Source organism: Grammomys surdaster, unplaced genomic scaffold (assembly GCF_004785775.1).
Source record: "Grammomys surdaster isolate TR1022 unplaced genomic scaffold, NIH_TR_1.0 125834, whole genome shotgun sequence".
In the NCBI taxonomy this organism is placed as follows: Eukaryota; Metazoa; Chordata; class Mammalia; order Rodentia; family Muridae; genus Grammomys; species Grammomys surdaster.
Genome location: NW_021620662.1, coordinates 292763 through 305321, shown reverse-complemented (window position 1 = coordinate 305321; position 12559 = coordinate 292763). Strand labels below are relative to the sequence as shown.

General features: G+C 36.6%; 1 protein-coding gene across 1 annotated transcript in view; it reads left to right on the top strand.

Annotated features, from left to right (window-relative positions):
- Positions 1-12559, top strand: part of Lrba (LPS responsive beige-like anchor protein) — a gene marked incomplete at its 3' end in the record, with an annotated part of 362529 nt that overhangs the window by 58535 nt on the left and 291435 nt on the right. Inside the window, exons 2-6 of the mRNA XM_028789471.1 lie at positions 1183-1414; positions 1830-1930; positions 8005-8100; positions 11979-12100; positions 12188-12314. Of these exons, the coding sequence (XP_028645304.1) occupies positions 1183-1414; positions 1830-1930; positions 8005-8100; positions 11979-12100; positions 12188-12314 (678 nt within the window). The remainder of the gene's footprint in view (positions 1-1182; positions 1415-1829; positions 1931-8004; positions 8101-11978; positions 12101-12187; positions 12315-12559) is intronic.

Sequence of the window (12559 nt, the reverse complement as noted above, 5' to 3'; positions counted from 1 at the left end):
TCTCTCTCTCTCTCTCTCCCTCCCTCCCTCCCTCCCTCTCTCTCTTTCTTGATAAGGTCTCGCTAGTTTGGTAAGTAGATCAGGATGGCCTTGAACTCAGAGAACTATTCATCTCTGCCTTCTGGAGTGCTGGGAAAGGGTTGTACCATCATACCACTGTCCCAGGGCTTCTTGTTTAATTAGTTCATTTTTATTTTATGTGTATGAGTGTTTTGTCTGCATGTATGTAAATATGTGTGTGTGTGATACTCTCTGATGCAAGAAGAGGGTGCCTAGTAACTTGGAATTGGAGTTAAGGATGGTTTTATGTCAGCTGTTATGTGAATGTTGGGATCCAAACCTAGTCTCTTTGTGATAGTATACAGTGCTGTTAACTTTAGAGCTACTTCTCCAGTCCTCACCTTGAACTCTTGATCTTCCTGTTTCTTCTCAAGCCCTGGGATTAGTGTCATCTGGCCTAAAGAGCTTAGAAAAGAAAGCTTTTACCTCTCAAGTTTATAAAATGCTTTATCATTTCATGCAGCTGGTAGTGGCTTTCTTAAGTTATTTGTTATTTTGAAAAAAATTCACTTTCTATATTCTAAGTCTTAAGCCACTTTGTGCTATCTAGATTTGAAAATTTCTTCAGAGAATTTACGTTTTTTAAGATTTAAAAAAAGTTGACTAGCCAGGTGGTGGTGGCGCACGCCTTTAATCCCAGCACTTGGGACCTTTAATCCCAGCACTTGGGAGTCAGAGGCAGGTGGATTTCTGAGTTCGAGGCCAGCCTGGTCTACAGAGTGAGTTCCAGGACAGCCAGGGCTACACAGAGAAACCCTGTCTCGAAAAAAAAAAAAAATTAAAAAAAAAAAGTTGACTAAGGGCAGGAGAGATGGCTCAGGGGTTAAGACCACTGACTGTTCATCCAGACGTCCTGCGTTCAATTCCCAGCAACCACATGGTGGTTCACAACCATCTGTAATAGGATCCAGTGCCCTTTTGTGGTGTGTCTGAAGACAGCGACAGTGTATTCACGTATATGTTTATGCCAATAAATAAATCTTCATGGAAAAAAGTTGACTCTTTTGTTGCAAATTAGTAGTCACTGCTAATTTGTCTAATTTGAAGTTTAGGAGCAAGTGATGGTGGTAATGGATGTAGGATAATGCCTTGAAATAGGTTTTCATTTTTTTTTCCCTGAAGCTGGTAGGAGGACAGTTTGATTTGGAGATGAACTTCATTATCCAAGAAGGTGAGAGTATCACGTGCATGGTGGAGTTACTGGAAAAGTGTGACATTACTTGCCAAGCAGAAGTCTGGAGCATGTTTACAGCCATTCTGAAGAAGAGCATACGAAACCTTCAAGTCTGCACAGAAGTAGGCCTTGTGGAAAAAGTACTTGGGAAAATTGAGAAAGTTGACAGTATGATTGCAGGTATAACTTTTTCTGTAGAAATATATGTAAGGAAATAGTTTAATTCTTAAAAATTGTCTCTTTAAAATTTCTTTTAGCAATTTAAAAATTACATGATTGTATAGCATGTTATCTATTTAAAATATTATTTATTATTTTAAATGTATGTGTGTGTGCGTGTGTGTGTGTGTGTGTAGGAATGTATGGGCCTGTAATGCCTATAGAAGGCAGAGGTCTCAGATAATTCTTGGAGCTGGAGTTTAACTCAGGTCCTCTGGAGAAGCTGTATGTGCTCAGCCCCTGAGCCCTCTTCTCAGCCCCATGGCATGTATCTATACCTCTTGAGTCCAGACTTGCAAGTAAGTCATGTATTTTAATTCTTTATCTCTAGAAATATTAATAGCTCACATATTTCATTTTGTTTGTTTTTTCTCAGATCTTCTCGTTGACATGTTGGGAGTGCTGGCCAGCTATAATTTGACAGTTAGAGAACTGAAGCTTTTCTTCAGTAAACTTCAAGGAGACAAAGGACAATGGGTAAAGAGAACAAGTGAAAATTGAACACCCTAAGCCCTAAATGTTCTAGTAGCACCGTCATAGCTTATAATATTATTACATGTGGTACATGTCAAATTGAGAGGAAACCATCAGTCAAAATAGCATTTTTGTGTGCATGGTCACTTTTGTTTGGGTGTCCTAGGTAGATAACTAATTTGATCTTTGTTCAATTGGTATATTAAAACTGTATATATTATTTATTTGAGTTGAAAGTGTGTTAAAGTAGCATCCAATTTTCTTCTGTTCTTAGTGATAATGGCCCTTTGATTTGAACAGCATATTCAGGGAGCAGGGTCTTTGCAGGTTAGAGCCATCCTCTTTAGGTATAATTAATTTGATGGGCTTTTGTACCGAGTGGTAGGGACCTTGCTTTGGATCCCATTTGCCTTGCCATAAACAATTTTACTGATTTTTTCAAACAGGGATACTAGTAAATGTTTGTTTCATTTTTCTAGCCAGTAGTGACTTTAAAAGATCATCGTCTTTAGTTCAGCCAGCTGCCTTATAACTTTTAGGTCTATTAAATTTAATCTGTATTTGTGCCCTACAATTTGTCATGTTAAAATTTATATCTGCTTGTATATTGCAAAATCCAGGTCTCTGGTGCTTTTCAAATATTTTATATTGATGATAACTGAACCTAATTAATGGTCCTGTGTAGAAAATCATGTGTTTACATTATTAGTTTTTCTCTTTTGCAGTTTTGTAATTTCCATCAAATTTTGAGAAAAATTTGTCTTTATTTCTAACAGTAGTACTTCCTTTATTTTGCCTTCATCTGGGTCACCAAACTTTAGGTAACTTTAATTAAACATTCTTATTAAATTAAACATTTTTTTTGAAAAGATTTTTTTCCTCATTGTCTGTATTTGGGGTTGTGTAACTCTGAGCCTTACACAGGTGCATGTTCACTGAGCTACATGGGTACATCAGTAGCACCTAAGTTAGATCGCTTGATACTGTCCTTCAGATCACTGAGATCTGCTCACTTTTTTTCCTTCTTTTTGTCTTTTATTTTTGAACTTTGTTTTATATAGATATTATTGTTTTAGTATGAACTTAACTTTTTTTTGGTGTTCTGTGTATATTTATGTATGTGCATCTGCTTGTGGAGTCCAGAGGACAGCCTAGGTGTTGTTCCTCGGGTGCTGTCTTATTATTTTGTAGAGATCTTTTACTTTCCTGGAACATGCCAAGTGGTCTAGGTTGGCTGGCCAGTGAGCCCTGAGGATCTGTTTTCCACTTTTCCAGGGCTGGGATTATGAGCTCGGACTACCACACCTCATGTGTGTTTGCTCACTCTTCTCCTCTCCCTTCCTCTCCCCCACCCCTCCCCTCTCCCTCCCCCTTACCTGCCCCCCCATCCCCTCTCCCCTGTCTTCTCTCCTGATTCCCTCTTTCCTGTCCCCTCTCTCTTTCTTTTTAAGACAGAGTCCCATTATAGCTGGCCTGAAACTCACTATGTAGACCAGGCTAGTCTCAAACCCAGAGTTATCTGCCTGGTGTGTACCACCATGCCTGGCTATGCACATTGCCTTTAAAATGTAATTCTGGGGTGTGAACCCAGGTCTACATGCCTGTGCTCCAAACGCTTTACTCACTAAGCTGTCTCTCCAGCCTCCCTCCACCTCAAAATTCCTTTCTTTCCTTTCAGTTCTTGACAGTATAATGATGAGAATGATAATCATAGCAGCAAGTGTTCTTATCCGCATGGTTCTGTAATTAGACCAATTTTCAGAACAATATTTTATCCATTGATGTTTCTTCCTGGTTGTAGGTTATTTTTTATGACATAGTTAGGTACAGTGAATTATATGTTGTTGTCATGTTTTTTTGTTAAGATTATTAGGCTGTTTGTAGAGCCGTGTATGAATTTCTTTAGGATAACCTTTATTCTTTAAGACTAGTTTTAAATCTTCCCATTTTGATTTAGAATGGCTTATTAGACTAGGGCTGGTTCTCCTTGTTACTGAAGCCTGGCTCCTTCAAGGTCCCTGCCTAACCCATGGAGCACAAGGTGATTTGTAGTTCTCTATATCTCTATAGGTCTGGATTATTTTTTTGACTTGGAGCTGTCAGTGTCTTGGCCCCACCTTGTTAACTGTAACATTGTTATTGAGCCAGGCTTCTGAAGCTTTTCCTCTGCACAGCTCTTTCATCTGTAGCACTCTGTTCTTTAACTCTTGAGACTACCTACTTGGTCTTTGGATCTCCATGATTCCTTTATGTGCTGTTTGTGTACCACTCTGTGCAGTGATAAGTTGACTTCAGAAAGGTGTTTTAGTGTGTTTTCATTTCTGATGGGGCATAGTCTTAATGTGCCTCTATTTCCATGTCAGAAAATGATTTGTTTTGCATATGCTTGTATAGTTTTATTCTTGTTTATGGTGCTGTTTGTAAGTATTTGTCTTATTTATGTTATATCAGGAAGAGGCAGTATACTGTTTGATTTTGTTTTGATTTATGTTTAAATAACTTATAAAGTATTGCTATAAAAAGTAAAAACAAGGAAATTGTGAAGATTGTGGACATATATATTTATAGACATGGAAGTTTTATATATGCAGAATAATTAATGGGGATATTCATGTAAAAAGAATATTGACATGCTACCTTTTGTCTATAATATTATGGATTCAAAATACTATGATGATGAGCAGAGTTGGATAACTTTGGTTAATAGGCCTTGTGTGTTTGGTTGGACTGAACATCAGTGGAGTCAAAGTGAACAGAAATCTAGTGTCACTCAGACACATAAAATATACTTGTATCCAGTGAATTAATAATATTTTCATAAGTGCCTAGACATATTTCCACAAGGAAATGTACATTAAGATGCCCAGCTGAACGTTGTTTTTAAACACTCTGTTACTTCTTTGAAAACCTTGTAGATGTATACAAGGTATTTTGATCTTATTTACCCCTACTACATCCCTCCAACTCACCTTGGAACCCTGTTTTTGATAGCAGAGAATTGTCAGCAAGTATGTTCATCGTGAAGACAGTGGCCACGTAAAATATACAACATGTTCAGATTATTTTAAACATACTTTCTATTCTTTAACAATTCCATATATGTATGCAATCTATTTTGATCATATTTATCCCCCATTACCCTCTATTATCTAGAGTCAAATATTGTATAGCAGTTAAAAACCAGCGCACAGAACTGAAAAGGGGAGGTAGCTGCAAAGTCCTGCCCCTAACTAAGAAGGTATTTGCAGTTTGTACCTGTTGGGAAAGGGAAAATTGATTTTCTCGAATGGAGTCTCACTGGATACATCAACCACATTCCAGGGCAGGCACCATACTCAAGAGTAGTTGGCTAGCTCAAAATGAGCTCGCTCTCTCTCTCTCTCTCTCTCTCTCTCTCTCTCTCTCTCTCTCCCTCCCTCCCTCCCTCCCTCCCTCCCTCCCTCCCTCCCCCTCCCTCTATCTCCCTCTCCCTCTCCCTCTCTCTCCCTCTCTCTCCCTCTCTCTCCCTCTCCCTCCCTGTCTCTCCCTGTCTCTCCCTGTCTCTCCCTCTCCCTCCCTGTCTCTCCCTCCCTGTCTCTCCCTCTCTCTCCCCCTCTCTCTCCCTCTCCCTCCCTGTCTCTTCCTCTCTCTCCCTCTCTCTCCCCCTCTCTCTCCCTCTCTCTCCCTCTCTCTCTCCCTCTCTCTCCCTCTCTCTCCCCCTCTCTCTCCCTCTCTCTCCCCCTCTCTCCCCCTCTCTCCCCCTCTCTCTCCCTCTCTCTCCCTCTCCCTCCCTCTCCCTCCCTCTTCCTCCCTCTCTCTTTCCCTCCTCCCTCCCTCCCTCTCCCTCTCTCTCCTTCTCTCTCCCTCTCTCTCCCTCTCTCTCTCTGGTGTATTTGTTTCTTTGTTTTGTTTTTTGCCATTTTTGTGTTGCTGTTTTTTTTTCATTGTTGTTTGTTTTGATTCCCATTTTTTCTTTCTATTTTTGTTAATGAGAGAGGGGATTGAGAACACACAAAGCTAGGTTGTTAGTGAGGTGGGAAGGTTCAGGGAGTAGTTGGAGAGGAGAGTTAAGGTCAAAATACATTGTATTGAAGAAAAAAAAGCACTATATAGAAAAGATAAATAAAGGCAAAACCAGGAAGAGAGTAACCAATCAGTCAAATGATATATGTAATATTAAGTCACTTAAATGCTGAGAAAAATACAGTTTTCTTTTTACATTTGTGTGTGTGTATGTGCATGCATATGCACACATAGACCAGTATGACATTTAGATGGTCAGAGGACAACCTGTGGGAATTGGTTCTTTCCTTATATCCTGTGGGTTCCGGGGATTGAACCCTGGTTGTCAGTCTTGACAGCAGGCACCTTTAATCAGGCTGAGCCATTTACAGGCCCATAGAAACATTTTTGACAGACTACATAACAATATTAGACGTGTTACTATAGGTGCTTAATGGTAAGGAGGACAATCAGAATAGGCTTAGACGATAAAGGCAAAGTAGTAAAACACCAGCTCTTTATAGTTGTACATGCCAGCTACTTTCTGCCTTTGACTTTGAAAAATCCCGGAATCTAAGTCTATACACAAATCAATGATTTTTACTTGTGGAGTGAGTGCATTGATGATCATGGTCATTTGTAATATGAAATATGACAAGTTTTTGAAGGATTTCCAGTGTAGCATCCTACAACAGTGTTATTTTTGTTTTGTTGATTCACTGACAGGAAAAGGAATTTGGAGGAATGATTTTTCTAGATAGAAATACTGTCACATTCCAATTGTATTTGCTGTTGCTGTTACTTTTTGTTACTTTATTTTTCTTTGAAATATATTTAAAAGTGAGTGTGATTGTAGTTACTTGTTATTAAGTTTACTTTTATAACTGAGTGGTATGGTTGATTAAAAATTATTTCTTAGATTGAAGTTTTTCATTTACTGCTAGGCTAAAAGGTTTCTAAACTCATACACAGTAATAATAACATAGACTAGTAAACAAAATAAGATGGGAACAAGCCAGTGATTTCAGCCGTGGTTTGACCCTGTTTTCAGCTTGTAATAAAGAAGAATGAATGTCCTATATTTTTACTATATTTCCTTATAGACTGATTAAGATGGTAATGTGTATTTGATTGCCCCTGGCTTTCCTTATAAATATTAATGAGATTTTCATTTTAGATCTTGATTGTTTCATGTACTAGATATTTTTGTGGGTCAAAGAAACATTAAAACAGATATAATATAATATACCCTTTATATATGCTGTGCATTTGAGGCATATTGTAGAATGAAATATGCTAGGGAAATTTAATCAGTTCTCTGAGTTCAGGCAGGACTGCCCCAAGGAAGTGGGCATTAAGATGAAAGGTATGAAGGATTTCCTTGGTTTGCAGGAGAGTGAGGTAGGCTTAGTGAGCACATTTTAAACAAAAGGAATAGCTTGTACTTAGTGTTGTGGAAAGAATTCTGTGAGAAGGCATAGTAGATAGAATGAAGTTGGAGATACAGATCTGATCTTGTAGGCCATCTTAAAGGTGGTCTCTATTAAAGACAGGAGAGTGAGGGCATAGTGTAACTGGTGAAAGTATTATGACTAAAATTACGGTCTTTTGAGTTAGACTGAGTTCTGATCCTGACCCCATCAGTTACTGTATGGCCTGAAGCATGCTCCTCTGCCTTAGAGTCCTCCTCTGAAAGATTAGGAAGATAACGGAGCCACTTCCTAAGTTTGGCATGAAGCTAAAATAACATGACTTTGGCATTGGAATATAAATAAGCAATATTTAGAATTTGTTAAATTAAGATGTATAAAGGAGCGAGTGGCAGTTTGAGGTAGTTTGTAACTTTTAAAGTTCAATTTCGAAGTGTTTGAGGTGTGAATTGTTCATATTTACTGAGCAACAAATGTGTTGTATAGTACTACCAAAAATTTGCAGAATTCATTATGTCATTAAGATAATTTGAAAATAGCATTGTTTGTTCTTGTATATACCTTTTAGTACATAGCATCATTCAGTTATTTTTGTATATGTTAAAGCATGACTGTTATTAAATGTTTTATAGGGAACAGAATGATTAATAAAGCATTGTTTTATAGCCTCCACATGCTGGGAAACTGTTGTCAGTGTTAAAGCACATGCCTCAGAAGTATGGTCCTGACGCCTTCTTCAACTTTCCAGGAAAGAGCGCTGCAGTAAGTACACACGCATGCGGCAGCACTCAGACCTCTCCTTTCCCTGTCAGCGCAAGGTTCTGTGTGAGGCACAAGCTTTTCTGCATGAGCTTACTCAGTCTTTAGAACAGTTTTCCCCCAGCTATTTGAGAGACAGGGAAATAGATGCTTAAAACATTTGGAGAAGCTGCCTACTCAAAGCTTGGTTCAGAAAAGGAATAATAGCCTTCCTTTCATATATTGTTATAGCATCCCCTGAGTTTTTCTTTGTAACTTTAAATAGCTGCCAGTGTGGAACACTTTGACTTTCTATCTTATTGAAAATTTTGCTTTTTTTTTTTTTAACACCTGGTATGTAGAAAGAATGACTCTTTGAGACTTAGCAGGCATATTATCCTGCTTTGTGATAAAGTCTTATAAAAATACATGTATTTTTTTGAGATAGGAACTTTCTATACAGCTTCAGGCTAATATCAAATTCGCAGTAGCTCAGGCTATCCTCAAACAGGAGCTCTTACTGCCTGAGTCTCTTGAATGCTGGGATTCCAGGTGTGTGTCACCACAGCTGGATTGGCAAGCACACTTATCACTGAGCTACATCCTTAGCCCCTTTATCTATTCTGTTCTTACTATTTTATAAATAAGATCATTATGTATGGTAGAGATATTTGTAATATCTCAATTAATTGTTAAATTAGTCTATACTAAATTATTTTTAGAACATCTTTAATCTTTTCTTTTTTTGAACTAGCCTTTCACATATTACTTTGCTAACCATAAAATCATGTTTACTTGTTTGGTTCTATGTAGTTAGATACTATCTGCTAAAAGATAAGAATATACTTTAGAAGGACACTTGTAGTGTCTTAGTTCATGCATATGATTTCAAAATTTTGGAGATAAAGGAAGGAAGGTCAGTAGGTCAAGGTCATCCTCTGGTACATAGGGAATATGTGGCCAGTATGGGTGGTTCCCTGAGGCCCTGTTTCAATCAAATAAAATGAAACAAAGCAAAACTTAATAGTTTAGTGATATTTGGTTTGTTTTTTGGGATTTTCTTACTTTGGTTTGCTTTTGATTTGCTTTGTTACCCAAGCTAGCATCGTTCTTAAGAGTCAACTTAGAGTCTCTTACCTAAGTATCATAAGTGTCTGAATCTGTAGGTATGTGTCATATCACTCAGTTCATTTATGAAATTCAAATACTAAGTATAGCATATATGACTTTCTTTTAAAACTTTCATGGCTTTGTTCCTTTGTAAGTTTTTCTTTTTTTTTCTTTTGGTTTTTCGAGATAGGGTTTCTCTGTATAGTCCTGGCTGTCCTGGAACTCACTCTGTAGACCAGGCTGGCCTCGAACTCAGAAATCCGCCTGCCTCTGCCTCCCAAGTGCTGGGATTAAAGGCGTGCGCCACCACCGCCCGGCGTAAGTTTTTCTTAACCATTTTAGTTTTGAAAGTTTTAGATAACTTTAGTCTCTTGCCATTGGGCTTATTATTTACCTCTGACATGCAAAAGCGTTCTCACAAGGGTAACAGTTTTTTAGTGCATGATATTAAGATTTATTGTTTATAGTTCTTTGAGGTTGAAATTTATCCATTCTGTTACTTGCATTTTTCTTGAAAATAGGACAAGTTCAGCTGGATAGCTTTTAAAGTTCAAGAGATTAATTGTTTAAAATAAATAAGTTAAAATAACTTCAGTAACTCACTCTTTTCTTCAAAGATAGCTTTAAAAGGAAGCTGTAAGTTAACAGGCAAATTACCTTTTATAAAACTCTCATGTCCATTCTCATTTTAGGTAAAAGAAACCTTAGTATACATTAATAGAGTAGGTTTAGTTCAGTGCAGCTTTATATAAAATCTGCTGCTTTTAGTTTTGCAAGTATTATTACATAAGTATATCTCTGTGATGTTTCTCATGTTTTGGCGTATTGAATACATATCAAAGAATATGTGTGTGTATATATATATATATATCATGTGTACACAATGCTTATAAAATATTAATGACAAGGTTTGAAGTATATAGTATGAAATTTTTTAAGAAATTGAGACTATATTCATATATCTTACAGTATATAATTTATAGCATACAATTACCGTATACAATATAAAATATTAAGTTGTGAAACTACCACAGTCCATTTTAGAACATTTTCATCAGTCCCTACACTTAGTACCAATTTACTTTCTGTTTTTCTGACTTTGTCAATTCTGGACCATGAATATACATGATTATCATACAACTTGTGGTCTATAGGGTTGAAATTTTTCTTAGTGTAATATTCTCATTATATTACGGCTTGTATCAGCAGTCTGTTATTTCTTCTTACAGATTTTTATAGTTGTGTGTACCTTTCACATTGAATTGCTCTTTATTTAATGGATATTTTGATTTTATAACTTTTGGATTCTTGAAGACTAATGTAACTCAGGGGTTCTGTGTACAGTTGATTATGTGGATGTACATTTCTATTTCTACTGGGTATAAATCTAGAATTAGGATTTCTGGGTTTTATGATCTCTGATTAGCACTTTGAGGAACTCGTCTCCTCAGCAGTGTTGAGAGGCTCCAGTCTCTTCTCTCGACGATGCTAATTAATGTTGTATGGGGTTCTTTTGTCTGTGTTTGGGATGTTGTCCCCAGTGCTGGGGGGATTTTTTTTTTTTTTTGAGACAAAGTCTTCCTATGTAACTTTTGCTGATTTTGAACTTGCCATGTAGACCAGCCCAGACTTGAACACATAATAAAGATCTGCCTGACTCTGCCTCTCCAGTCTGGCATTTTAATTAGTGAGTGATTAGAATTCATTGTATGCTTTGGATAATATTCCTTTATTAGATACTCATTTTGGCAAATATTCCCTCCCATGTTTGCATCATGTCTTTAAAAATTTAAAAAAGTGTCTTTCAAAGCTTTGATTGAAGCATTTTATTGTAGTCCAATTTATTTATTTATTTATAATACTGTGTTTTGGGTAGTGTAATTGTGAAGGAATTGTCTAACCCGGTGAAGTCCTTATGCAAGTACAGAGTACATTATAATATCTTTTCATGGGTTTTGGATATGGTAGTGTATCTTCCAACCTTGGTTTTAGCCTTTAAAGATTGTGTTGCTATTTAGAAACTCTTCCATCATGTATATACCTGTGATGTATACATTATATATAACTATATGTGTACACAAACACACACACACACACACACACACACACACACACACACACACACACAGTTTGGTTGGTTTTTTTGAGATAGGATCTCACTCTGTGGCCACAAGTTGCCTGTCACTTGCTATATAGACCAGGTTGGCCTTGATATCCCAGAGATCTACCTGCCTTTGCCTTCCAAGCACATGTATAGCATGTACTACCATATCTAACTAATGCTATAGTAAAAAAAAGTTTAAACTAAATGGTAAAGCCACATATATAAAATAGCTTATGCATATCATTTTGAAAAATATGTGAAATAATCCTGTGTAGTTTTATATTTGTAGTTTGCAAAAATATCATACACTAAGCCCTTTCTTTAACCTCTTTCCATCTATCTCTATCACTTTTTTTTGGGCCAAATTTCAGGTTTAATTGCAGTACTATTTCTTTAAATTAGAATCTTTCTGGCTATTTCTGTAGTAAAAAAAATGAAGTAGACATGAGTTTGGTCTCAGAAGCTACACTGAATATTTCATTTAATTAATTAATATTTACTAATTTTTATTTGGGGAAGATTTAATAGTTATTAAAAGTTTTTTTCCAAATAAAGTCTGCTTTGTGATGTTTTTATAGCTTAAAGTAATATGACACAGCAGAGACACGTAGCATTATAAAGTCTCATTTTTATGAGTTCAATAATAAGGTTTTTCATGCAAGTTAGTAACAATGTCTCTTTCCTTTAGGCTATTGCATTACCTCCTATAGCCAGATGGCCTTACCAGAATGGTTTTACATTTCACACCTGGCTTAGAATGGATCCTGTAAATAATATTAATGTTGACAAGGATAAACCATATTTATATTGGTATGTATTTCTAGAATTGATTAGTGTTGACACCTTATTTTGAAAATGAGACTATTTTGAGGTAAAATAAAAACTTACTCTTTATAGTTTCAGAACCAGCAAAGGTCTTGGCTACTCTGCTCATTTTGTTGGAGGCTGTTTGATTATAACCTCAATAAAGTCAAAAGGAAAAGGCTTTCAACATTGTGTGAAATTTGATTTCAAGCCACAAAAGGTATGTGCTCTTCCCAAGTTGGCTCCTTTAAGAAGCTACACAGCCTGCAGAGTACTGTGTTAACCATGTGTGATTTTGAAGCTATTTTTGCTTTTTCAAATTACTTGGTAGCTGTTAACTGCTATGGTTTGGGTCATAAAATGACTTAACATTTAGTTATTTTGTAGTTTTTTTTAAAAAGTGTGTGTGTTTGTGTTGTATGTATGTATGTATGTATGTATGTATGTATGTATGTATGTATGTAT